The sequence below is a fragment of the Dermochelys coriacea genome, chromosome 19 (assembly GCF_009764565.3).
Source record: "Dermochelys coriacea isolate rDerCor1 chromosome 19, rDerCor1.pri.v4, whole genome shotgun sequence".
In the NCBI taxonomy this organism is placed as follows: domain Eukaryota; kingdom Metazoa; phylum Chordata; order Testudines; family Dermochelyidae; genus Dermochelys; species Dermochelys coriacea.
The window spans coordinates 19,029,070-19,056,557 of NC_050086.2; the positions used below are offsets into that span (position 1 = coordinate 19,029,070).

General features: G+C 45.8%; 1 protein-coding gene and 1 long non-coding RNA gene across 4 annotated transcripts in view; both read right to left on the reverse strand.

Annotated features, from left to right (window-relative positions):
* LOC122458302 lies at nt 1-24,450 on the reverse strand. Its single transcript, XR_006278281.1, has 3 exons — nt 24,431-24,450; nt 2,250-2,254; nt 1-1,545 (listed from the first exon to the last, which is right to left on the reverse strand). It is a non-coding gene; the product is annotated as an uncharacterized LOC122458302 (long non-coding RNA).
* Nucleotides 11,281-27,488, reverse strand: part of PTAFR (platelet activating factor receptor) — a 37,756-nt gene continuing 21,548 nt past the window's right edge. For 2 of the 3 annotated variants that reach the window (XM_043506233.1, XM_038378010.2), the window contains exon 2: nt 11,281-15,854. In XM_043506233.1, coding sequence (XP_043362168.1) covers nt 14,686-15,795 — 1,110 coding nt within the window. In that variant the 5' untranslated portion in view covers nt 15,796-15,854 and the 3' untranslated portion in view covers nt 11,281-14,685. Of the gene's footprint in view, nt 15,855-21,620; nt 21,798-27,488 lie in introns of all 3 variants that reach the window. The other variant, XM_038378011.2, reaches the window with a different exon arrangement.

Here is a 27,488-nt window from a genome sequence, read left to right on the forward strand (position 1 = left end):
TCGTAACTCTGGTGTTCGGAACTATGAGGTTCTACTATATTGGTGAGAGAGACAAGCTTTCAAGCTTACACAGAGCTCTTCTTCCAATCTGGGAAATGAGTGTCAGCTAAATACGAGGTGGAACAGATTGTTTAGCATAAGTAGATAATACCTATTTCATGGGACCAGTGTGACACACTGTACCTCAAAGTAGAACTCTGGAACTCTCATATTTACCATGGTGACATGATTATTATATCTTTTGTACAAATTATACCTTGTGAGGTATCATTTTAAAAGTCTTGATCTGTTGAACATTAATACTCTGTTGGATTGTATGTATCATCATTGTATGTGAAGTTATGAAGTATTTATGTGTGTTTCTGAAATATGTTGTGAACACCCACAACCAGCCTTTCAGTTACAACAAAGGAGTAGCCATTGGTAGCCCGACAGCATTAATGGCTCATCAGCACCCATCAAGAAAAGAATCCACTATCTCAGACTCCTTAGAGAAGGCACATATGCAGTGGAGACTGCTTGACCAAAGGGGACTTCCTGATCCCCTTGTCACAGCAAGGAGGAAGAAAGTATAAAAGAGTGGAAGTGACATCATCACTTGGCCCCTCTCTTTCTCTCTGCCCCCGCCTCTCCAACTCTCTCTCCACCCTCCAACTTAACACCTAGAAGAACGTCTGGAGGACAAAGACTTTGAATTGGGGAAGTTTGGTTGCAGGCTGGAAGGTAGTCCCAGTCTGTGTATTGAGGAACTGTAACCTGCTTGTACCATCTGTCAGGGTGAGACATTGTTTGATTCAACTGTTGCTGAGACTAAATTTTAGGATTTAGAATGTGTGTTTACTTCTCATTTCAACTATCTCTGACTTTTATGCCCACCACTTATAATCATTTAAAATGTATCTTTCTGTAGTTAATAAATCTGTTTTATATTTTACCTAAAACAGTGTGTTTTGGTGGAAGTGCTTGGGTTAGGTTATCTCAGCTCAGCTCAGGTTAACAAGGGCTGTTGCACACCCACTTCGCTTTTGTCAGAGTGGCGAACTAGGTAATGAGTTTATACTGGCCAGGCTTCTGACCAATGCAAGACAGTACATTCTGGGGTGCAAGGCTGAGGAACTGGGGGGAATTGGCTGGAGCTTCTGTATTGATGGTTCATGAGTAACCAGGAAATCATTCATGTAACTCAGTTGGGTGTGTCCCTGTCTGTGGATTTCTGTATAAGTGCAGTGTCTATTAGAGGTTTGTAGCTTTACATCAGCATCACAGCGTGAGAGGCAACCCATGTTGGTGGGTTCAGAGGACTCAGCAGTCCCATAGTCTACGTTGCACCCTGCGGATCCCGTCACAACCAGTCAAGGTGAAGTGGCCTGTTAACACCTCTCCAGTCGGGAGGGGGAGAGGTTAGTGAGCTGTATATAGTTGTAATAAGCCACAAATCCAGTGTCTGTATTCAGTCATTTATTTTTAGTGTCTAGTACAGTTATGAATTTAAGCTCCCAGGCTCACCTTTTGAATATGGTGTGCAGTTTCCTTTGAGGATGCAGTCTGAGAGGCCAGACATAGAGTGATTGCTTTGTGAAAAGTGTTCATCCACAGGTGATATGGTATTTGTCTTTTATCATCGTCTTATCATGTGAATTCATTTGAGAGCATAGCGATGGTCTCATTTCATCCACATAGTTGTTGTGGCAATTAATGCACTGGATGAGGTACACCACATGATAGAGGCATGTGTAGGATCCATGGATGTTGAAAGGTGTGTTGTGAGGAGTGTTGGTCATTGTAGCAGTGAAGGTATGTCTACAGGTTTTCCATCTGTTGTCTTGGCAGGGTCTGGTGTTGCTTTCAGTTGTTGTCCTGGTTTGTGGGGAGCTTGCTTCTGAGGATGAGCTTCGAGAGGTTGAGGGGTTGCTTTAAGGACGAAAGAGGGGATCCAGGAAAGATTTCTTTCAGATGTGGTCCCCAATGAGAATGGGTTGTATTTGTTTGATGATACTCCATATGGATTCCCGTGTGGGGTGGTAGTATTAGCAGTTTGTGATTGGAGGAGGTTTTATTTCTGTAGTGAAGCAGGTTGAGTGGCTCATTCCATGATGTGATCTACTTCTCTGGTGGAGTGTCCTTGTTTGGTGAAGGTGGCCTTAAGTGTATTAAGGTGTATATCCCAGACTTTCTCGTGAGAGCATATTCTGTAGTATCTGAGTGCCTGGTGTAGATAACAGATTTCTTGATGTGTTTTGGTTGGTTACTGGATCTGTAAGGTAGGTGTGGCGATCCGTGGGTTTTGGGTATATAGTTGTCTGTAGGGTTCTATTGTTGAAGCTAATCATGCTGTCCAGGAAATTGACACTAGTGTGAGAGTGTTCTAGAGAGAGTTTAATGGATGAGTGGTAGTTATTGAAGTTGTGAGGGATATCTATGAAGGTTTGTCCAGAGGATGAAAATATCATCAAAGTATCTCAGGTATATCATTGGCTTTGTGATACATTTGTCCAGGAATTCTTCTTCAAGGTGGCCCATGAAGAGGTTGGCATATTGGGGAACCATCCTAGTACCCCTGGCTGTTCCTATAGTTTGAATAGCATGTTTGTTGTTAAATGTAAAATTGTTATGGGTGAGGATGAAATGGAAGAGTTTGGCAATGTGTTTGGGGTGGATATCCGAGTATTGTTCATTATCTTGTAAATATTGGAAGCAAGCAATGATGCCATCATTGTGAGGTATGTTGGTGTGTAGGTAGGCAAGGATAGTGTTCTGAGGGAGGTTGTTAATGTTGCAGAGTTTCTAGAGGAAGTGGGTAGCCTCCTGGAGGAAGCTGGCTCTTTGTGTGGTGAGTGGTTTGAGGATGCTTTCTATGAGTACTGATATTCCTTTAGTAAGAGTGCCATGGCCAGATCTGATGGGTCTGCCTGGGTTCGCTTGTTCGTGTATTTTGGAAGCAAAAAGGTCCCTGGGGTAGGTTCATGGGAGATGAGGTTGTAGAGTTTCTCTTGGTTCATATCTACACTACAAAATTAGGTCAAATTTATAGAAGTCGGTTTTGTAGAAAGCGTTTTTATACAGTCGATTGTGTGTCCCCACACAAACGCTCTAAGTGCATTTAGTTGGTGGAGTGCATCCACAGTACCGAGGCAACCATTGACTTCCGGAGCATTGCACTGTGGGTAGCTATCCCACAGTTCCCGCAGTCTCCGCCGCCCATTTGAATTCTGGGTAGAAATCCCAATGCCTGATGGGGCAAAAACATTGTTGCAGGTGGCTCTGGGTACATATCATCAAGCCCCCCCTTCCCTCCCTCCCTCCCTCTGTGAAAGAAACGGCAGACAATCGTTTTGAGTCTTTTTTCCTGGGTTATCTGTGCAGACACCATACCACGGCAAGCATGGAGCCTGCTCAACTCACCGTCACCATATGTCTCCTGGGTGCTGGCAGATGCGGTACTGTATTGCTACACAGCAGCAACTCATTGCCTTTTGGCAGCAGACAGTGCAGTATGACTGATAGCCATCGTTGCCATGCTCCAGGGTGCTCTTTTAGCCGACCTCGGTGAGGGCGGTCAGGGGCGCCTAGGCAAACATGGGAGTGACTCAGCCAGGTCATTTCCCTTTTACGTTTCATCTCATGGCGATTCAGTCCGCGAGCAGTCCTACTGCATCGTCTTTTAATGAGCAGCCAGGAGACGACAATGGCCAGCAGTCGTACTGCACTGTCTGCTGCCAGCAAAATGTATAAAGATAGATGAAGTGGATCAAAACAAGAAATAGACCAGATTTATTTTGTATTAATTTTCTCCTCCCTCCCTCCATGAAATCAACGGCCTGCTAAACCCAGGGTTTTGAGTTCTATCCTTGAGGGGGTCATTCTGTTTCTCCTTGATGCAAAGCCACCCCCTTTGTTGATTTTAATTCCCTGTAAGCCAACCCTGTAAGCCATGTTGTCAGTCGCCCCTCCCTCCATCAGAGCAACGGCAGACAATTGTTGCACGCCCGTTTCCCTGGATTCCCCGAGCAGATGCCTTAGCACAGCAAGCATGGAGCCCGTTCAGCTCACCGCAGCAGTTATGACCATTGTAAACACCTCACGCTTATCGTGCAGTTTATGCAGAACCAGCACCTGAAAAACCTGGCGAAGAGGCGACAACAGCGCAGTGATGAGGACATGAACACAGATTTCTCTAAAACCACAGTCCCCAGCAATTTGCAGATCATGGTGTTACTGGGCAGGCTCATGCTGTGGAATGCCAATTCTGGGCCCGGGAAACAAGCACAGAGTAGTGTGACCACATAGTGTTGCAGGTTTGGGATGATTCCCAGTGGCTCCGAAACTTTTGCATGCGTAAGAGCACTTCTATGGAACTTTGTGACCTGCTTTCCCCTGCCCTGAAGCTGAAGAATACCAAGATGAGAGCAGCCCTCACAGTTCACAAGCGAGTGGCAATAGCCATCTGGAAGCTTGCAACCTCCATAGCTACCAATCAGTCAGGAATCAATTTGGAGTGGGCAAATCTGCTGTGGGGGTTGCTGTGATCCAAGTAGCCAATGCAATCATTGAGCTGCTGCTATCAAAGGTAGTGACTCTGGGAAACGTGCAGGTCATAGTGGATTGCTTTGCTGCAAAGGGATTCCCTAACTGTGGTGGGGCTATAGACAGAACGCATATCCCTATCTTGGGACCAGACCACCAGGGCAACCAGTACATAAACCGCAAGCGGGTACTTTTCAATGGTGCTGCAAGCACTGGTGGATCACAAGGGACGTTTCACCAATATCAACATGGGATGGCCGGGAAAGGTTCATGACGCTCGTGTCTTCAGGAACTCTGGTCTGTTTAAACTGCTGCAGGAAGGGATTTACTTCCCAGACCAGAAAATAACTGTTGGGGATATTGAAATGCCTATAGTTATCCTTAGGGACCCAGCCTACCCCTTAATGCCCTGGCTCATGAAGCCATACATAGGCACTGTGGACAGTAGTCAGGAGCTGTTCAACTATAGGCTGAGCAAGTGCACAATGGTGGTAGAATGTGCATTTGGACGTTTAAAGGGTCACTGGCGCAGTTTACTGACTCGGTTAGACCTCAGCAAAACCAACATTCCCACTGTTATTGCTGCTTGCTGTGTGCTCCACAATCTCTGTGAGAGTAAGGGGGAGACGTTTATTACAGCGTGGGAGGTTGATGCAAATCGCCTGCCCACTTAATACGCGCAGCCAGACATCAGGGCGGTTAGAAGAGCACAGCAGGAAGCGCTTGCATCAGAGAAGCTTTGAAAACCAGTTTCATGGCCAGGGTACTGTGTGACACTTCTGTTTATTTCTCCTTGATAAAAACCCGCCCCCTTGGTTGCCTCTAAATTGCCTGTAAACCACCCGCCTCCCCCCCTTCAATCACAGCTTGCTTGCAAAGGAAATAAAGTCACTATCATTTAAAAAACATGTATTCTTTATTAATTGATTGTAAAAATCGGGAGATAACTCATAAGGAAGCCCGCGTGGGGTGTGGGAGGAGGGAAGGAAAAGGCCACTTTAAAACTTCTTGAATGACAGCCTTCTGTTGCTTGGGCTGTCTACTGGGGTGGAGTGGTTGGGTGCCCGGAACCTCCCCCGCCCATGTTCTTGGGCGTCTGGGTGAGGAGGCTGTGGGACTTGGGGAGGAGGGAGGGTGGTTAAACAGGGGCTGCAGCAGCAGTCTGTGATCCTGCTGCCGTTCATGAACCTCCACCAGACACCGGAGCATGTCCGTTTGACCTTGCAGTAGCCTCAGTGTTGCCTCATGCCTCCTCTGATCTTCCTGACGCCACCTCTCCTCATGTTCATCAGCCACTTTCCTGTACTCTGCTATTGTGTCCCTCCACACGTTCTGCTGAGCTCTGTCAGTGCCAGACTGCATGAGCTCAGAAAACATTTCATCGCGCGTGCATTTTTTTCGCCGCCTTATCTGAGATAGCCTTTGGGACGGAGGAGGGAGGCTTGAAACATTTGCAGCTGCTGGAGGAAAAAAAGGGAGTGAAGTATTTTTAAAGATACTTTTTACAGAACAATGGCTATACTCTTTCACGGTGAACAACACTATTCACATTTCATAGCACATGTGATTTTGGTACAAGGTTGCATTTTGCATCTTATATTGAGTGCCTGCGGCTTCAGTGTTAGAGATCACACACGCAGTGCCGGGCAACAAAATTCAGCTTGCAGGCGGCCATGGTAAGCCATAGTCTTTCGGCTTCTGCAGCCTTCATAACAGCAGCGCCCTCCTCTCCCATACCAAGCAAAGCACGTTGAGTTGGCCATTTAGTGCTGCGGTTTTCCTGTTAACGTGCAGCAGCAGAAACCAAACTAACCCCCCCCATCCAATTCTGTGGAATGATCGCTTTACCCCACCCCCCACCGTGTGGCTGGTATCAGAGAATATCCCTGCTAGCCAAACACGAACAGCTCAGCGCCAATGCCCCCCCGCTCGCAACTGCGTGGCTAACTGCGGGGAGGATTTCTTTTCAGCCACAGGCAAACAGCCCAGTAGGAATGGCCACCTCTGAATGTCCCCTTAATTAAATTCCCCTATTTCAACCAGGTTACCATGAACGATATCACTCTCCTGAGGATAACACAGAGAGATAAAGAACCGATGTTGCTTGAATGCCAGCAAACACCGAGACCATACACCTCCAGGCTTTGTCATACAATGATACCAGATTACTTGCTACTAGCATGGTGTGGTAAAGTGTCCTACCATGGAGGACGGAATAAGGTTGCTCTCCCCAGGATCCTTCTGCAAAGGCTTTGAGTACCTCCAGGAGAGCTTCATGGAGATGTCCCTGGAGGATTTCAGCTCCATCCCCAGACAAGTTAACAGACTTTTCCAGTAGCTGTACTGGCCACGAATGCATCACAAGTCCTCAGGGCTACTTAATCATTAAAAAACGTTTGCTTTTATAACATGTATTATATATTAAAAGGTACATTCACCAGAGGTCCCTTCTCCGGCTTCGTTGGTTTGGGAGGATATTTCAGCCAGGGTGATAAAAAGATCCTGGCTGTCGGGGAGAATGGTGTGCTGTGTGCTCTCTTCAAGCTCATCCTCCTCCTCCTCATCTTCCCCATCTGCAAAATCCTCAGGCATGGTGGAGAGTACCCCATCATTAGAGTCCATGGACAGGAGTGGGGTAGTGGTGGTGGCCCCCTCTAGAATTGCATGGAGCTCAGCGTAGAAGCAGCATGTCTGGGGCTCTGTCCCGGAGCATCCGTTTGATTCTTTGGTTTTCTGGTACACTTGTCTGAGCTCCTTAAGTTTCACACAGCACTGTGTTGCATCCCTGCTATAGCCTCTGTCCCTCATGGCTTTGGAGATTTTTTGAAATGTTTTGGCATTTCGTCTTTTGGAATTTAGTTCTGATAGTACGGATTCCTCTCCCCATACAGTGATTAGATCCAGTACCTCCCATTCGGTCCATGCTGGAGCTCTTTTTCGATTCTGGGACTGCATGGTCACCTGTGCTGATGAGCTCGCCTGCCCAAACAGGAAATGAGATTCAAAAGTTCCCGGGGCTTTTCCTGTACACCTGGCCAGTGCATCCGAGTCCAGAGTGGTCACAATGGTGCACTGTGGGATAGCTCCCAGAGGCCAATACCTTTGAATTGTGTTCACACTAACCCTAATTCGAAACAGCGATGTCGATTTCAGGGCTAATCCCCTCATTGGGGAGGAATACAAAAATCTGTTTTAAGAGCCCTTTATGTCGAAAAAAATGGCTTCGTTGTGTGGACGGGTGCAGTGTTAATTCGATTTAACGCTGCTAAATCCGACATAAACTCGTAGTGTAGACCAGGCCTTGGAATTATTTGGAGAAGGATTGGATAATATCCTTACATTCCTTGGTAAATTGTGATATGGGGTCTTCTTTGAATTCTTTATAATAGGTGGTGTCAGAGAGTTGTCAGTTGGCTTTGTTAACGTAGTCATCACGGTTGAGGACTACAGTGGCACCCCCTTTGTCTACTGATTTAATCACTATTTGGTGTTTGCACTTCAGGGACTGTATTGCTGTCCTTTCAGCTGTGAAGAGATTGTGCTAATGTGATGTGATAAGGATTTCACAGTCAATTTTTTCCTGAGACAATCAATGTAATTGTTAAGATTGTGATTTCAACCATTGTGGCTGTCCAGTCACATGATTATTTTTTCTTAGGACTGTATGTGAGGACATGGTAATTGTGGGTGGTGTTATCATTGTTGTGCAAAAATTCTTTGAGGCGGAGTTTGTGGAAGAATTCTTCTAATTCTCCACATTAGTGTGGTATCAGGTATGACGCTGTATGGAATGTGTGGGTCACTTTATAAGAGTGTTGATACCAATATTGTTAAAATAGCATATCTGGTCAGATTCCTTGCAATATAAGGTATAGGTATCTGAAAATGTTATGATTTGAAAAGTATGATAATCTTGTTTATATGTTTGTATCACGTTTATATTACAGATATATTTCCGAACCTGTGCTGTGGTTCTGGCTGACACCCCCTGACAAAATGGCATCAGCACTAAGCCTGCTTAATGGCCCATTAAGGAACATCAACTGTACAATGAACCGATTGAAAGGGCCAGGGACTACACCTTATGACTTAGCAAGGCATCCCAAAGGCCTTTGAATGTCATGTGTTATGAATTTGTGTTTGGAACAAAGGAAGTACCAGCCACATGGCAAAAGGACTATAAAGGGCAGCTGCATCATCTCCATTTTGTCTTTATTCCTGCTTCTTTCCTCTGGAGGAGCTTTGCTACAAACTGAAGCTCTGAACAAAGGACTGAATGACCCATCCAAGCTGTGGATATATTTCAGAGGGACTTTCAAGCCAGCAAACTCACCAATACTGCTAAAAACCTGATACTTTGAATCTTTGTATGTATGTGACCATTTTACCATTTAACAACTGTCGTCTTGTTCTTTCTTTTTTCTTTATAATAAACCTTTCGTTTTAGATGCTAAAGGATTCGCTGGCAGTGTGGTATTTTGGGTAAGATCCAACCTAATTATGACCTGGCAATGTGGACTCTTTGGGGTCAGAAGAACATTTTGTATAGTGAGCAGAGTTTTAAAAACTTCTCACTGTACTGGACCTAGATGCTGACTGGGAGCCAGAGAACTGGAATGCAGTAAAGGGGCTGTGTGATTCCTTTTCTTTTGCTTCTTGATAACCAGTGTAGGGATCAGAAGCACAGTTTGTGACTGGTTGGGGAGTTTAACTTCAGTGTTACCCACCAGTCTTATGAGTATCTGCTCTTCCTTTTGCAGCCTGCCCTGACTTTGGCATTTCCAGTAAGGGCTGCCCCAGGCACACTGGGTCACATCAGGTTTTGTGGTGCAGCAGAAGTTCAGTCCTTTGGGGAGTACAAATAATTCAACTCCAATTACCAGTAATTATGACATTCCCCAGGGTACAAGCTGGACTGCTGGACAGCTATGTCCCCTCAACTCTCCAACTGGGGTGCCTTTTACAGTGCTTCATTGTGAGAACACTCCTAGTCTGTATGCACACAGCCTCTAGTATTGAAAATCACTCCCAGCTGAATTATGAGTGCTTTTAGCCAGCCACTTCTGAATTATACTACAGTGACACCAGCAAATTCACAGTTCCAGATGTGTCCTGCCCAGCTCTTGCCTTCTGTGCAGTATAAGCTCATAGAAAGTCTGTCATTTCATTATAAAAAAATCATATGCACAAACCCTGTTATCTTAAATGGAGGTTCCAGATACTTCAATCCAAACACAAACTGGTTTAGATAAAAAAAAATAAAAGGAGTTTATTAATTACAGAAAGATCGATTTTAAGTGATTAGAAGTAATGAGGTATAAAAGTCAGAATTGGTTACAAAGAAATAAAAGGTAAAAAATATCCAACCTAACAAGCTAAGTGAACTTAAAGCAAAAAAGGTTTTTCTCACCACATCATCACAGCAGCCTGGCTGGATTTTGTCCATGTGGTGGGTCCTGGAACTACACATAACACAGGTGTTCCACATTTTGGTCATTAGTCACACCTTTTGAATGATTGTGTCACCCTGGCAGGTTTGAAGGTTCAGAGGTATACTTAGTAAACCAGTATTTGCTTTATTTTTAAAACCCAGTTTTGTACTACTAGTAGTAATTTTTACATTTACGGCCATCAGTGTAATTATGGATTGCTTACCAAAAGACTGTTGAAAGAATGTGAAACAAAATCAAGCACTCAGAAATTAGGAAATGCCAGAATTACTGTTGCCCTGGCAACCCTAATTCACCTGCCCAATGCATATCCATGTGATACTGTCTTTAAATACATAATCACATTTTATTTTTCTCCAGGACCCTTGCCTCATTCTGTGCTGAGACTGGATGATGCTCAGGGAATGGTTACTTAGTCTTTTTCCTTAACTTAATTCAGTGTGTGGTCTCTGGCCTTATTCACTGCGCTCCACCCAAACCTTGCACTGAATACAGAATGGGCTCTTTTATAGATGATATCTCATGGTAGTGAGTTCCACAAGCTAATTGTGCACAGTGTGAACAAATATTTCCTTTGATCAGTTTTAAATGTGCCCTTGTTCTTGATATCGGGGGAAACAAGCAACTAGTTACTCACTGCTGATTTGGGGTTTTTCCCCTAAGCAGCTTGCAGTATCCTAACACTAAAAGAAGTGTGGTCCCATTCCTATCATTAACTTCCTGTGGGTAAATCCCTCTGTAAAACAAGGATAATAATACTTCCTAACACAGAGGAGTACTGTAAGACTTAACACATTGTTTGGAAAGTGCTTTGGGATTCCCACATGGAATGATTGGTAGTTTGAGTATCACAGTTACTGACTTTGCTGAGGTCATACAGTCACCTTTAACAGAAATGGACCCAAACTTGAAAACCAGAGTTTTGGTTCAGGTTAATCTTTAAAACTCTTTGCCAATAAGGAGGAGGGGAACTTGAATTGTCCCTGATGTTAAGTCTCAACCTGTTCCCTGGGAATGGCTAGCAATACAGTAATTTGGGCACAATGTATTGGACCATGTGGTGAAGATGTGTGGATGAACATACTCTTTAATTCCATCCTCCATATCCTCGCAAGCAGCCCAAAGTGTAAATGCAAGATAAACATTGCCAATCTGGCACATTTTTTGGCTACATGTACAATTCCTTGGCATTGGGAAACCAGCACCTCCCTAGCTAAATGCAACTGGAGAAAGGACAAGCACATCCAAACCAAAATTCCTCTAGTAAAAAACTGTCACTCAGCTGAGAAATGAAAACCAGGTTGAATGAGTGTGAAAGTGGTTTAATGAGAATGTTATTTGTTAAATAATTATAACATGTTCAGTGCAATACAAGACAACTAAAAAGAGAGTCCTGGCCACTAGTATTTTATAATCTGGCACTCAATCTGATATTCTTAACACTGAATTGTACATTATCTCTCATATAATCCCATTGGTTTCAGTAGGACTACTCAATGTGAATAAGGGTATGGCAGTTGGCCCTGAGAGAGAATATTTATGCTCATGGAATACAGTTACCATCAATCCTCTCAGCAGTCAAGGTGGTGATTCGGTCTTGACTTCACCTACCAGAAATCACAATGTAAAACTTAATCTGAAGAAGAAAAAACTGAAACGTTCTTCACAATACTGATTCTTTGTATGACTGTTAAACAGTCACTTTATGGGTCTCCACAACCGTTTGTCTTCTGTACTGTCCACTACCTTCACTTCATTATTGTAATGGATGGAACCACCTTTCTTCTCTCTGTTTTGTTCTGTTACAGAAAGTTTCTGAAAATAATTGGTTTTCAGCCATTTAAATCATTTCAGTCTGACTGTTCAAACCCATCATATTTCATGCCCACCTTTCTAAGCAAAGTCCAAAGCTCTTCCCTTTCCCAGTCTTTTGGAAAGTGCTCCTTGTTATTGGCCTATTACTGGCTACTGGCTCAAGCCAATGTTTCAGAAGTTGGTTTCCTACTGAAACCTCATTTATTTCCCTTTTCCCTTAACTGTGTTAGATTGTGTTTTATTCTTCTATTTCATCGTTCCAGATAGCAATTTTTTTTTTTTAAACCACCAAGAGTAGGCTGCCACTGAACACATGGCAACCTAGCTTTGTGGTGTTGTAGACCTTAGTTGTACTTTCCACTATACCAGAGGAAATAAATGAAGGTTAAATACAATATCAGTTGCCTTTGAATTCTACCCCAACATCTATTCATTGTTATAGAAATATTCCTCTGGAGTTTTTTCACCTTCTGTTGCTACATGGGCATTGGTCACTTGCTGGTTTAAATTAGAATAAATGGTGGATTTTCTGTTTTTAAATCATTGTTTGAGGACTTCATTAACTCAGCCAGAGGTTATGGATCTATTGCAAGAGTGATTGGGTGAGGTTCTGTGGCCTGCAATTGTGCAGGAGATCAGACTGGATGATCATGATTGTCCATTCTGGCCTTTATGTCTGAGTCCTCATTCCCTGATTCCGTTCATCATTACAGATCTCATGCTTAAAAATATGTAACTTGTTTCATCACAAGCGTCCAGCTTGGCTTGATTTATGAATTTCTGCCTTTTGGGCCGAGTGAGATCATCACTTTTTTCTCCCCCATTTCTCTTCACTTCCCCTTTCAGCCCCTCATTTATTGGTGAATGTAGAAAAAATAATCAGAGGATTGAGCACAAGGGGGCAAAGTTTTAAATTTATTTAAGATTCTTCTGGAGGATCCATTTTGCTAAGTCAGGCCAGGACATCCTTGTCCTGCATGCAGTTTAACAATTTCCCATTAGTATAATCCTGTTCCTCCTCTAAAATGTAAATGATCATCCCAGGAGCAGAAGTGAAAAATCTCAGTAAAATTTTTAAACAGATAATTTTAAGTGATTTGGTTAAGTTTTTAAAAAAATCCAGTTGGACTGCTTTGTGTGTCCTGTGCAAATATCTTTGTCTTTGCCCTTTGATAATAAATGCAAACATCTAACATCAAAATGGTTTGCTCTAACAACCAAGTGGATGCTACATCTGCACTAGAAGAAGCCCCTGCGTAGTGTTCATGGGCAGCCCTAAGCAGAGACCACTGCAGTAGTCTAGCCTAGAGGAGGCAAAGGCATATTCAGTTCTGATTGGGTTCATATCCGTGTCCTGCATGGCAACATCTGAATGCATAGGTGACCATTGTGAGGTCCACAGTAGAAAGGAAAAGTCTAAACTTTTTGCCCACTCACAGATATCAAAGTTTCAGTGGTCCACCAGTGATGGCTGGGGATTGAAGAGCTGGGAATCCTCTCAGTGAAATATGGGCATAATATAATACCATTGTTGGTCGGATGATTGGAGAGGTTTGGAGTTTGCCACACAAACAATCCTAGCAGTTCTCTGGCTGGTATCACCAGGTTTGAGCCTGAGTATCACCAGGCTGCCGCTAACTGGTATAAATAACCTTTTCCAATGTTGACATGGTGGATGAGTTTTTCCAATCACTAGCTGGGAAATTTTTCTAGAAGAGTTTAGGAACCAAAAACTCATGTAAGAACCAAACTAAGTTCCCTACCCTGTTCCACTTCCTGTGCTTGAAGGAAGTTTAGTATTGAGCAACTCAGGGTTAGACAAGGAGCCTTAAGTGTCTTCTGATCTATAACCAAGCCTAGCACCCTCAGGATAACCAGCTTTCTGTGGGCCCATATTGTCTGCAGCCAGCATTGTTTAGAGCAGGGTCCCTTTCACCCTGGACTGAATGCCTGAGCTTAAAACCCTTGATATTTTTGCACTGGACTTAACATGACGGTAGCAGTTGAGTGGCTTGGAGGTTACCCTGGGGTGTGGCCTCAACCTGTTAGTTTTTTAATGATAAAATATTAGAAAAAACAGTCTTCAAATAAGCAACCAGCTACATTTCTTTGTTTCCAGCAGTACAAGTACAAGCAGGGACAATAGCCACTCCCTCTTAAAAATCCCCATCTATAATAAATGAAAGCAATGATAATGAAGCATTAAAAACTCATTTATTTGCTATCTTAACTCCTCTGCTGGCAATCTTGGAGCTTTCAGTTTATATTTGGTCTCTGTCTGAAAGACATGTGCTAGCTCAACCAGAAGTTATTGGCCTGGGTCTAGGAATAGGTGACATTCTCTAGCTGGTGATGTGCAGAAGGTCAGACTAGATAACGGGCCCTGGTGACCTTAAAAATCTATACATATGGATCCCAGAGATTGGGAGATCTATGGCAGAGGTTTCCAGCACATCACCAATACCCATCAACTTTCACAGACCACCCTCTTCTCCCCAGGCTGGTTACTTGGATCAGATCCCATAGAATGTCTGTCATTCATAAAGGTGAGCTCTTTGCATGGCAATCCCTTGCCCTCCCATGTTAAAGTGCTGACAGATCACATATGGAGATAGGAGGAGTGGGAAGGGCACAAGGTCAATGGCATTTTTCTTCACAGAAAAGAAAAACCAACTCAGCTGTGATTAGTGTCCCATGAAGCATCAGTATGTGGCAGAAGGTGCTCCTTTGCAGACCCTGCGGGGTCCCTAGTCCTCTGGTTGCATTTGTGGGTATGGGGATTGAATGCTTATATGTCCTCTTCCTGATGGAAATGCAGAGATCTGGCCCACTGATGTGTCCCTCTCCGGCCTGGCTTAGTGAGAAGAAGCTGATGACACAAGTGGCCCAGTGCTGCTCAGTAGGAGACAGGGCTGTATTCATTTCTCATGGGGTTGGTGGGGAGGTCATTGATGGGCACTGTGCCCTCAATCACTGTTTCAGTGGTTTGCCTAGAACACTTGCGACTCCCTTTCATGCTTTTAAAATTCTCTGAAAGGTGCTTCCTGAACTTCTTGGTTAGGAAGCAGTAGATGACAGGGTCCAGCATGCAGTTGGTGCTCAAGAGGCATAGAGTAACCTGATGGGCATCATTGATCTGCCGGCGCAACACACAGTTTTCTTTCTGCCACCACTCTAGGACCGTCAGGGTCCAGGGGAGGTCAATGAAATGGTGAGGTACAAAGCATATGATGAATACAGCCAGGACAGTACACACCATCTTGAGTGCCCTCTGCTTGACATGGGTGCTCTTCTGCAGTTGCACTGGCTTGGTCAGCAGTGTCCTGATAATGAACAAGTTACACACCAGTATAAACAGGAAAATTAAGACAAAAATAACGAATATGACAACATGGGTGGCGAGGATGTGCACAGTATTGTCAGAGGTGTCATAGCGCTCAAAACACCGCATGACGGTGCCATGGTTAATCTTCTCCTTGTTAGTGCCATCGCCAATGAGGTAGTACAAAGCACTGCTCACTATCACCACCCAAATAGCTGCAGAGAGGAAGATACCCCTTCTCCGGGTGGGGAACTGAGCAGCTGTGATGGGCTTGGTCACTGCCTGAAATCGGTTGTATGTAATGACTGTCAAGAAGGCTATGGAGCAGTAGGTGTTAACAAAGAACAAGTAGCCGGCGACGTTACACAAGAATGTAGGCATAATCCAGTCTCCTCGGTGGTGATAGTAAACAATCCACAGGGGCAGTGTGATCAGGAACAGCAGGTCAGCCACTATCAGGTTCACCATGAATATCTTGATTTCGTTTAGTTTCCTCCAAGCATAAACCTGGCAGAAAATCCACAGCACATAGCAATTGGCAATGAAGCCCAGAATGAAGATGAAGCTGTACAAGATGGTGAAAAGGGGGTATCTGAACTCAGAGTCCACCCGGCATGAGGTGTTAGTGGGCAGGGTGGAGACACTCAGAGGTGAAAGAGTGCTATCTCCCCACTTCGTGGACATTGTGTCACTGACCCGACTCTTCCAAGGCAGAAAATTTTCTGTCCTCTTCTTTTCTTATTCTAAGAACACAAACATATGAACTAGGATTACAGGGTGTAGGGCCACTGCCAAGTCCCAAAGCCCCGTCTGTTCTCAAAAAGAAAAGGAGTACTTGTGGCACCTGAGAGACTAAAAAATTTGAGCATAAGCTTTCATGAGCTACAGCTCACTTCATCGAATGCATCTGATGAAGTGAGCTGTAGCTCACAAAAGCTTATGCTCAGATAAATTTGTTAGTCTCTAAGGTGCCACAAGTACTCCTTTTCTTTTTGTGGATACAGACTAATATGACTGCTACTCTGAAACCTGTCTGTTCTCAGTTCATATCCCCTCTGACTGCAGGAGTTCTCCTGCATTCCTCTGTGCCCACTCACCCCTCTGAGCTCTCCTCTCACTCTCCGACCTCAGATACCCTGCTGTCTGCCCCCCATCCACTCCGTTCCTTCCTCTTCTCAGTATTACTCCAGTTTCATACCCACCTACATCCTTTGCCTGCTTGCTCTGTGGTCCAGTCTCCCTTACTTCTCTAGTTCCACAGCCAGCTACTCCCCACCCATTCTACCACTTTCCCTACCCTGCCTTTCCAGGGATTTGAAGAGATACAAAGTCTGTGTTGGTATCACAGGGCCTGAACATTTCCATGGTTATAACTGGAAAGCTGATGTGTTTCCTAATGTCTACTTCTCAGACACTGGTCATATCACAGGGCATTAGGCACCACATAAGCCATGTTCTTTAAAATACAGAACGGCCAGTCACCCTACAAGCTCATATCTGCCTACCCCACCTGCCCCTCCAATCTCAGCCTCTTTCCCAGACCTGCAGGGTGGGGAAATTGCTCTTTAATTGCTGCTGGCCCATCTGACTTTCACTGAACATAAGAACAGCCCTATCAGGTCAGACCAAAGGTCCATCTAGTGACAGTGGCCAGTTTCAGGTGCCCTAGAGGGAATGAACGGAGCAGGGAATCAAGTGATCCAACCCCTGTTGCTCATTCCCAGCTTCTGGCAAACAGAGGCTAGGGACACCATTCCTACCCATCCTGGCTAATAGCCATTCATGGACCTATCCTCCATGAATTTATCTAGTTCTTTTTTTTTTTTAACCCTGTTATGGTCTTGGCCTTCACAACGTCCCCCGACAAGGAGTTCCAAAGGTTAATTGTGCATCACTGTCCCTTCTCACATAGGTTACTTCTTCTCTTTTCTCCTTTACTGTTGACCAAGCAACAACCTATTGCCACATAAACACAGAGAAACCAGAATCATTAGTTAACTCCATATAATATATGGGACAGCAGGCCCAGTGAGTTCTGTTAGCTCCACCTCTAAGAGCTCACCCATTTCTTTGAGGGCAGGATGTGTTTGTTTAGGGATAGATGCCGAGTTTCTTGTAACATGACTTTACTGTATAAATACATCCCCCATGCTGTGAGCTACAATGCCTGTTGAAGCAACCAATGCATAATCAAAGCCCCAGGTGGTGGTGGTACCCAGCCCTTCCCCTCCCCCTTGGTCCCCCCAGGGTGCAGTGTGGTGTGCATGCATGCCCCATGAAATAGATCTATTCCATTGGAGGTTTACAAACAAGCAACCCTTGGCAGTGGTGTGTTCAGAGACTTTCTACAGCCGTGCTTAGAGTATGGGTACAGTCGCACTCTGGAAAGGCCCCATGGAGTCTCTGCTGACTTATCAGTGGAAGAGAAGATACAGGAAACTAATCTGTCCCTAACCCCCTGCCAGGAGCTGAGTAGAAAACACAAACACATGCCCCTGTTTTCCTCACTAGGTCACCTTGCCCACAGAGCACCTCTCAAGAGCGACTTTCCTGTCTCTGCTAGAAGAGCCCTGGCCAGGGAGCGGGAGGACCCCAAATGGGAAAGGGGTAATTCCTAGACATGCAAGTTGAGGAAGAGTCTGTAGGCTGGGACCTGCTGAGGGAACTGCAGAGAGAAGCTGCATGGTGCCAGCTGTTGCTCAGTCAGGCTGCTCACTCAGCAGCAGCACTGAAGCAGCCCTTATATTGACTGCCGTGAGAGCTGTGGGAAGATACTGCCCTGGCTGCATCACCCCCAGCAGCACAGAGGGGAGTGTTGCTAAAAAGAGAGCTAGAGGTTTGCTCCAAACTCACCAGTTGCTACCTGAGGGTCCATCAGCCTTGACAGACAGCAGTGTTCCTGCCCTGGCATGTGCAGAGGACTCTGGATTGAAGTGATGCTGTTCAGTGCTGGTTAACCTCTGAGCCTGGTCCTCCCCACCCTGTTCAGTAAAGGAGCCTTTTTGTGGCTTTGTTCTAATCCAACCTGTCTGCTGTACCTGGAGATTCACTCATGTGGCTGCTACACTATATTTAGTAGCCTGGAGATGTCCAGACAGAGTCATCATGTGCTCATTTAGATCAGATCCTGGAATCATTCCAAGCAAGGCCACCTCTTGACCTTCCTTCCTCAGTACAGTGGGGGTAGGAGTCACTATTCAATCAAGGGGCAAGAGAAATCATCTGGAACATGCATTTTGGGGAAATATAATCAAATCTCTGCACCATCCAGGGGCTTTAAAGGTGCTTCTCTCTGTCCATCCAGCCATCCAACCTGGGATTGGATTATGGCGACTGAACTGTACTCTCTTGGAATGGTGACAGGTTTCAGAGTGGTAGCCATGTTAGTCTGTATCAGCAAAAGGAACAAGGAGTACTTGTGGCACCTTAGAGACTAACAAAGACTTATGCCCAAATAAATTTGTTAGACTCTAAAGTGCCATAAGTACTCTTCGTTCTCTCTCGTGGAAGTGACCCCTCTAGGTCAGTGTGTGCATGAAGCTGCCCATGCTGTGCCTGAGAGAGGGGACTTTAGGCTCTTGGCTGTCAAACCAGCAACATCTTCCCAATTAACAATGAATGGAGGCTGATGCTGAATGTACAACAAACCCTTAGTATTAATTATACACAGTGCCAGGGAGGCCAGCATTATGCACTGAAGTACAGAATATATAGAAGAGGACAGCCAACAAAGGAATTCAAAAACAAGTTCCTAGAAGCTTCCCGCTCCTAGTGCGTCACACTTGCCCTAACAGAAAGAATTTCTCTGCCTATTTAATGCAATAACCATGTTCCTGTCTCCCCACACATCCTGTAGACCTAGCCCAGGGAGTGAGCATTGCAGCCCAGTGAGTGCCGCACATTCAGGGTATCCTGACACGCCAGGTGTGCATCCCAGCACAAATGGAAAGATCCTCGGTTGCAACCAAGGCATTTAGTTCACCTTAGGAAGTCAGGTTAAGAAAGTAGCTTTAAATTATCTTTGTGTTCCCCTTATCCAGGAGCCATCCTGGTCCCAGTCCCAACTTGAGCCTGAAGGCTGCTCTAAGTTACAACAACTGCCACTATCTCCAATATTGCCCAGCAGTCAGGGATCCAGTTGGGCAAGAGGGAACCCTGGGGATGCACTCTTTGCCAGGAGGGGTTTGTGCCATTGTAACCTTTGCACCAGCATGACACAAAGCTGCCGTAGTGTACTGGAGGGTCTGGCCAAATCAGACTGTGTCCCAGATTGACCAGGTGTATCCAGCTCATCACATGCCTGTCTCCACTCAGTGGGATCTAGACTTGGATTGGGCTCCAGGGTGGGAGTGGAAACTGGGGTTCCATTCCCAGCTCTGCTCTTGACTCACTGTGTGACGCAGGAAAAGTCACTGCAACTCTCTGTCTCTCTGTTAGTTTCCCCATCCGTAAAGCATGGTAAGTGCTACACATACTTGTAGTCCTGGGGAAATATGCCTCCATGTCCTTATGGAACATGTCCAACACTCCCATCCCAGCGATAGCAGGGCCAGGGGATCTCAGCCTGGGTGTGTGTCCTGGCCCAGTGAAGAGGTGTCCCAGCACAATGTGTCCAGTGCATCCCAGCTGCATACTCATCGCTCAGCACAACATGTTCTGCAGGTCCTAGTACAATGTGCTGATAGTGACCCAGCTGATGTACACATCCTCCACTAAGTCCCTCTGGCCTGCTGAGCAGAGCTGGGAAGGGGTGATGGCACTCCAGAGGTCAGACTCGTCTTTGTCTGCACTAATGGCAGAGGATGGTGTTAGGGGAACTCTTCTGCCAAGGGCCCTGATGTTAGTGCTTCATGTTACATCTCATTCTAATTGCTTGTGATCATTAAAGATCCCATGGCACTTTTCAATCTGGGTCTGAATTCCAGTGTTGCGATGAAGCAGAGAAATTGCCAGCCAGAACAGCAGGGGTTCAGGAGAGCCTTTGGGCCCAGCTAGCCCCGCCCTGCTATCCCTGCAGACAGTGCCAGGCCTGGAGAGGTGAGAAAAGGATAGAGCCTGGCCCAGTTCAGGGCTGACTGGTGAAAAGGCAGGAGCTAGCTGCCTTCCTACCCATAGGCACTGACTCCGTGGGTGTTCAGCCCTGGAGCATGCATGCGGAAAAATTAGCAGCTGCTTATCACCCACTGACTGCCTGCTCCCCCTTCCCTCCCAGCATCTCCCATCCGCCCCGCTCAGTTGTTCTGTGGCAAGCAGGAGGCACTGGGGGAGGGGGAAGAAGAGGCAGAGTGGAGGTTGAGCACCCTGGGAAAAGGAAAAAGCTGGCACCTCTGTCCCTACCTGAGGGGAAGGAGTGCTAGCCTACTAGCCAAGGCAGCCACCTGGGGGAACACGGTCTTCCCAGCCAAGGGAGACTGCGAAGGGGACCTATGTACCCAGCACCCCAGGTAACTGAGTGAACGACCTCAGAGACATTGTGGGACTTGCCCTAACCAACTTGTGGCTGGCCCACCCAAAGGAGTTGCCCAGGACCCAAGAGAGGTCAGCAAGGCGTCAAGCAAACTGGACTAGAGGGGCCACACCCCAAACTGAACAGACTGGTAGGATATAGCCAAGGTCAGTATATTTTGACGCCTTGCTTGGGGCCACCCCTCCCTCCGTCTGTCTCCCCTCCCTCAGTTCAGAGGTTGATTTGCACAGGGCTCTGGGCTGGGACCTGGTGGAGAGGGAGGGCCTGGGTCTCCCTTACCCCACTGGCACCTCAACCAAGTAGGAGGTTGAGAGCTCTGACCACTGGGCTACCCAGCTCTCCAAGCCACCTGTTACAGAAGTCTTGGCTAGATTCAAACCTGGGTAATTAGTTCTGTTTACCAAGAATTCCCCCAGCAGCTTTGGTGGAGTATATTGTTCTCTCTGCTTCTTCTTGTAAAATCTTAAGTAATGCTGCTGCTAAGAGCTCAGGTCAGAGGTGACTGCATTTCAGCAATAGATGAAGTGATTCCTGTTGATGTGGCCTATAAAATGCTCGGGGATCCAGTGGGATGAAAGGTGCTCTGGTAGGCTCCCCCCGCCCCTCAGCTAACAATATGGGAAGGGTCATCACTTAGTCATCGGTATGTTATACTCTGAAATCAGAAAAAGCAGACCCAAAGCCAGGAACAAAGGCAATACACACTGTCTCCAAGATAATGATACTTCATGTTCATCCAGTGAGCTTCAAATCACTTGAAAAACCAAGGGTGAGCATCATTAGTTTCATTTTATACTAGGGGAACTAAGACACAGCAGGGAAGTCACTTGCCCAACATCAGCCAGCGAGCCCGTGGCAAAGCTAGGAACAGAGCCCCGGTCCCTTGATTCCCAGTTCACTGGGCCATGTTGCCCCAATACAGGATAGACAATAGCATGGCAGCTTGGCACAGCAATCTCACGCACATAAACCATTCTAAGAAATTCAGGCTAGAATGCGAATTCCATATGAATAGCACTGGTGAAAGCTAGTCCTTGCTTACCAGAGTCGAATGGATGCAGAGTGATCTCTCCAATACCAGCCTTCGAAGAGCAGTGGTGTATTCGGCTTGCTGGGTCTGCTTCCAGGCCCTGTCCCTCCCAGCCTGTGGCTGCAGCGTTCCCTCCACCCACAGTTCTATTGATCAGAATTGCAGAACTGAAAGGATTGCAAAAGCTTCCTGCCAAGTCATTAGAGAAGAGGAAATGTCATGTGATAGCAGGGCGAAGGAAAAGAGAAATAAACTAAGATATGGGAGAAAGCAAATTGACAGTGAAGACTGAGTGTCCCCGAGAAGCCATTAGCAGTAGCATTTCATCAAAGGAACTCTACTTCTAATGGCTGTGTTCCTGAAAGAGATAAGGACATCACAATTAGCCTCTGGAGGCCAAGGAGGAATCCGGTCCCTTGCCTGTGGCAAGGTCAGGAAGCAAACAGCACTTGAATGGCATCTTTCCCAGCAGCAGGGCTGGCCTGTGTATGGAGTACTTTTTCCTTTACAAATCTAAGAAAATTAATTGCTAGAGAACAGGCCACTCCACATAGAGGCTGGGATTTTTGATGCACAAAGGCCACAGGAGCAGATTCTCCAGTAAATAGTCAGCTCTGCGTCTTTATGCCAGAACTAAACAGACTTAAACTCGGGGAATCCAGCCACACTAGAACTCCTGTTTTGCAAGGGGATCCTCAGGGGTTGCTGAGCCACCTAGCAGTTCCTACCCTACCATCTGCCAGGCACTGGTGCAGGGGTTAAGACTGGAAGAAAGAAGACATGGCCTGGGGTATCCTTGTGCCTGACAATCCCTAGCTCCCAGAACAGCCCTGGGGCCATTGTCCGCTGGTGCAACTTAAAGCAGCATTGGGCCACTCTGTTGCTCCTGAGAACTGGCTTAGTGCTTGACAGCCCCAAGATCAGGGCACCAAAGATGATTTACAGAACAGCCCAGGATCTGGGCCAGCGAATGCAAAGTTCTGGTTCCCACAGCCACTGTAACTGGGCAGCAGTCATAGAATCATAGGGTTAGAAGGCACCACAAAGGTCATCAAGTGAGTCTAATCCCCCTGACAAGATGCAGGATTTGTTGTGTCTAAACCATCCAAGACAGATGGCTCCAGCCTCTGTTTGAAAACCTCCAGTGAAGGAGCTTCTACAACCTCCCAAGGTGTCTGTTCCATTGTCCTACTGTTCTTACAGTTAGGAAGTTTATCCTGAGATTTAATCTGCTATGGTGTAGTTTGAACTGACTGCCTCTTGTCCTGCCTCTGTGGCAAGAGAGAACAACTGTTCTCCATCTTTTTCATGGCAGTCTTTCAAGTATTTGAAGACTGCTATCATATGCCCCTTCAATCTCTTTTCCAAACTAAACATACCCAGTTCCTTCAGCATTTGCTCAGATGACATGGGGAGGGATAGCTCAGTGGCCTGAGCATTAGCCTGCTAAGCCCAGGGTTGTGAGTTCAATCCTTGAGAGGGTCATTTAGGGATCTGGGGAAAAAAACTGGGGACTGGTCCTGCTTTGAGCAGGGGGTTGGACTTGATGACCTCCTGAGGTCCCTTCCAGCCCTGATAGACTATGACTTGCATTCCATCCCTTTAAAAAAAAAAAAAAAAAAAAGGAGTACTTGTGACACCTTAGAGACTAACAAATTTAATTTTATAAATTTATTTTAATGTTAGTCTCTAAGGTGCCACAAGTACTCCTTTTCTTTTTGCGAATACAGACTAACACGGCTGCTACTCTGAAATATTCCATCCCTTTGATCATCTCTGTCACTTGCTTCTGGTTCCTTTCCAGTTTCTCTACATCCTGTCTATCCATTGGTGACCAAAACTGGACACCGTACTCCAGCTGAGGCCTAACCAGTGCTGAGAAGAGCGGTACTATCACCTCCCGTGACTTGCAGGCTATGCCTCTGTTCATACAACCCAAAACTGCATTTGCTTTTTTTGCAACAGCATCACATTGCTGACTCATGTTGAGGTTGTGATCCACCACCACTCCCTGATCCTTCTCAGCAGTGCTGCTGCCAAGCCAGTTTTCCCCCCATTCTGTATTTGTGCATTTGGTTTTTCTTCCCTAAGGGTAGCACCTTCCATTTGTCTTCGTTGAATTTGATTGTGTCATCTACAGTCCAGTTCTCCAGTTTATCAAGAGCCCTTTGAATTTTAGCTCTATCCTCCAAAGTGTTGGCAACTTCCTGCCCTGTCTCATCTGCAGAGGTGATCAGTGTGCTCTACACTCCCACATCCAGGTCATTAACAGTGATTTTTTAACAATACTGGACACAGAACAGATCCCTGTGGAACCGCCGAGTCCTTCCTCCAATCTGGCATCATTCTATTAATAGTTACTCTTTGTTTGTGGTTGTTTAACCAATTGTGTCCACTTAATTGTGGTTCTGTCTGTAGTAGAAAGAGCCTGAGACAGAAGTCCTTGTATCAGAGGCCCAGCCTGTGGCCTGAACTAAAGTAGTGGTCAAGCCTTGCTAATATAAAGGAAAGTTAGCAAGAGATAGGCTGTGAGCAGAGTCAGGCTCTGCCTGCGTGCAGACTCACAGAATCTGGCAAGAACAGGGCTACTATTGCAAAAACACACACATTCCTGAAAGAAAAGGAGTACTTGGGGCACCTTAGAGACTAACAAATTTATTAGAGCATAAGCTTTCGTGATCTACAGCTCACTTCATCGGATGCATTTGGTGGAAAAAACAGAGGAGAGATTTATATATACACACACACAAACACACACACACACACACACACACACACACACACACAGAGAGAACATGAAACAATGGGTTTATCATACACACTGTAAGGAGAGTGATCACTTAAGATAAGCCATCACCAGCAGCAGGGGGGGGAAAAAGGAGGAAAACCTTTCATGGTGACAAGCAAGGTAGGCTAATTCCAGCAGTTAACAAGAATATCAGAGGAACAGTGGGGGGGTGGGGTGGGAGGGAGAAATACCATGGGGAAATAGTTTTACTTTGTGTAATGACTCATCCATTCCCAGTCTCTATTCAAGCCTAAGTTAATTGTATCCAGTTTGCAAATTAATGGGTGGACTCCTCCTGAAGGTCGAAACAGCAGCCTGGATTTCTACATAGAGTGCTTCTGCCGACGTGCACAAGCTGAAATTGTGGAAAAGCAGCATCGCTTACCCCATAACCTCAGCCATGCAGAACACAGTGCCATCCACAGCCTCAGAAACAACTCTGACATCATAATCAAAAAGGCTGACAAAGGAGGTGCTGTCGTCATCATGAATAGGTCGGAGTATGAACAAGAGGCTACTAGGCAGCTCTCCAACACCACTTTCTACAAGCCATTACCTTCTGATCCCACTGAGAGTTACCAAAAGAAACTACAGCATTTGCTCAAGAAACTCCCTGAAAAAGCACAAGAACAAATCTGCACAGACACACCCCTGGAGCCCCGACCTGGGGTATTCTATCTGCTACCCAAGATCCATAAACCTGGAAATCCTGGATGCCCCATCATCTCAGGCGTTGGCACCCTGACAGCAGGATTGTCTGGCTATGTAGACTCCCTCCTCAGGCCCTTCGTTACCAGCACTCCCAGCTATCTTCGAGACACCACTGACTTCCTGAGGAAACTACAGTCCATTGGTGATCTTCCTAAAAACACCATCCTGGCCACTATGGATGTAGAAGCCTCTACACCAACATTCCACACAAAGATGGACTACAAGCCGTCAGGAACAGTATCCCCGATACTGTCACGGCTAACCTGGTGGCTGGACTTTGTCCTCACCCATAACTATTTCACATTTGGGGACAACGTATACCTTCAAATCAGTGGCACTGCGATGGGTACCCGCATGGCCCCACAGTATGCCAACATTTTTATGGTTGACTTAGAACAACGCTTCCTCAGCTCTCATCTCCTAATGCCCCTACTCTACTTGTGCTACATTGCTGACATCTTCATCATCTTTACCCATGGAAAAGAAGCTCTTGAGGAATTCCACCAGGATTTCAACAATTTCCTTCCCACCATCAACCTCAGCCTGGACCAGTCCACACAAGAGATCCACTTCCTGGACACTACGGTGCTAATAAGCGATGGTCACATAAACACCACCCTTTATCGGAAACCTACTGACCGCTATTCCTACCTACATGCCTCTAGCTTTCATCCAGATCATACCACTCGATCCATTGTCTACAGCCAAGCGCTACGATATAACCGCATTTGCTCCAACCCCTCAGACAGAGACAAACACCTACCAGATCTCTATCATGCATTCCTACAACTACAATACCCATCTGCTGAAGTGAAGAAACAGATTGACAGAGCCAGAAGAGTACCCAGAAGTCACCTACTACGGGACAGGCCCAACAAAGAAAATAACAGAACGCCACTAGCCATCACCTTCAGCCCCCAACTAAAACCTCTCCAACGCATCATCAAGGATCTACAACCTATCCTGAAGGACGACCCATCACTCTCACAGATCTTGGGAGACAGACCAGTCCTTGCTTACAGACAGCCCCCCAGTCTGAAGCAAATACTCACCAGCAACCACACACCACACAACAGAACCACTAACCCAGGAACCTATCCTTGCAACAAAGCCCGTTGCCAACTCTGTCCACATATCTATTCAGGGGATACTATCATAGGGCCTAATCACATCAGCCACACTATCAGAGGCTCGTTCACCTGCGCATCTACCAATGTGATATATGCCATCATGTGCCAGCAATGCCCCTCTGCCATGTACATTGGCCAAACTGGACAGTCTCTACGTAAAAGAATGAATGGACACAAATCAGACGTCAAGAATTATAACATTCAAAAACCAGTTGGAGAACACTTCAATCTCTCTGGTCACTCGATCACAGACCTAAGAGTGGCTATCCTTCAACAAAAAAGCTTCAGAAACAGACTCCAACGAGAGACTGCTGAATTGGAATTAATTTGAAAACTGGATACAATTAACTTAGGCTTGAATAGAGACTGGGAACGGATGAGTCATTACACAAAGTAAAACTATTTCCCCATGTTATTTCTCCCCCCACCCCACCCCCCACTGTTCCTCTGATATTCTTGTTAACTGCTGGAATTAGCCTACCTGCTTGTCACCATGAAAGGTTTTCCTCCTTTCCCCCCCCTGCTGCTGGTGATGGCTTATCTTAAGTGATCACTCTCCTTACAGTGTGTATGATAAACCCATTGTTTCATGTTCTCTGTGTGTGTATATAAATCTCTCCTCTGTTTTTTCCACCAAATGCATCCAATGAAGTGAGCTGTAGCTCACGAAAGCTTATGCTCTAATAAATTTGTTAGTCTCTAAGGTGCCACAAGTACTCCTTTTCTTTTTGCGAATACAGACTAACACGGCTGCTACTCTGAAACACATTCCTGAGAAATGCTGGGCACAGGACACTCATGCAAACACATTCCAGAAGGATGGTACCAGAACACCCCAATATCAAGTATGGTACAAACACATGTCCCATAGACAATACAAAAATACACTGACCCCCTCTTTGAGAGGAAGTCAGGCTGACAGAGCGATGGTTCGATATGTTTTGATCGAACCAACATGTACAAGGTAATGGGTGGTAACTAACCACAAAAGAGGGTGGAAATGGACCACATCAGAGGGGCAATACATAACTTGTTTATATCATTATATAAAATGGAGTCTCAGACTGGGAGTGTCTTTGGCTGGCCAGGGCACAGTGGAAAGTCCTACCACTGACTGGGCAGGTCCATTGTGATGGGCATACAGGTATTCGTGATCCTGTAGACTCTGTGGGATACTAGGACCATGCTTCATTAACAGTAAATCTGGCCGGATGCCTTCGCTACTAAACCGGTCTGTGGTTATTAGGCAGT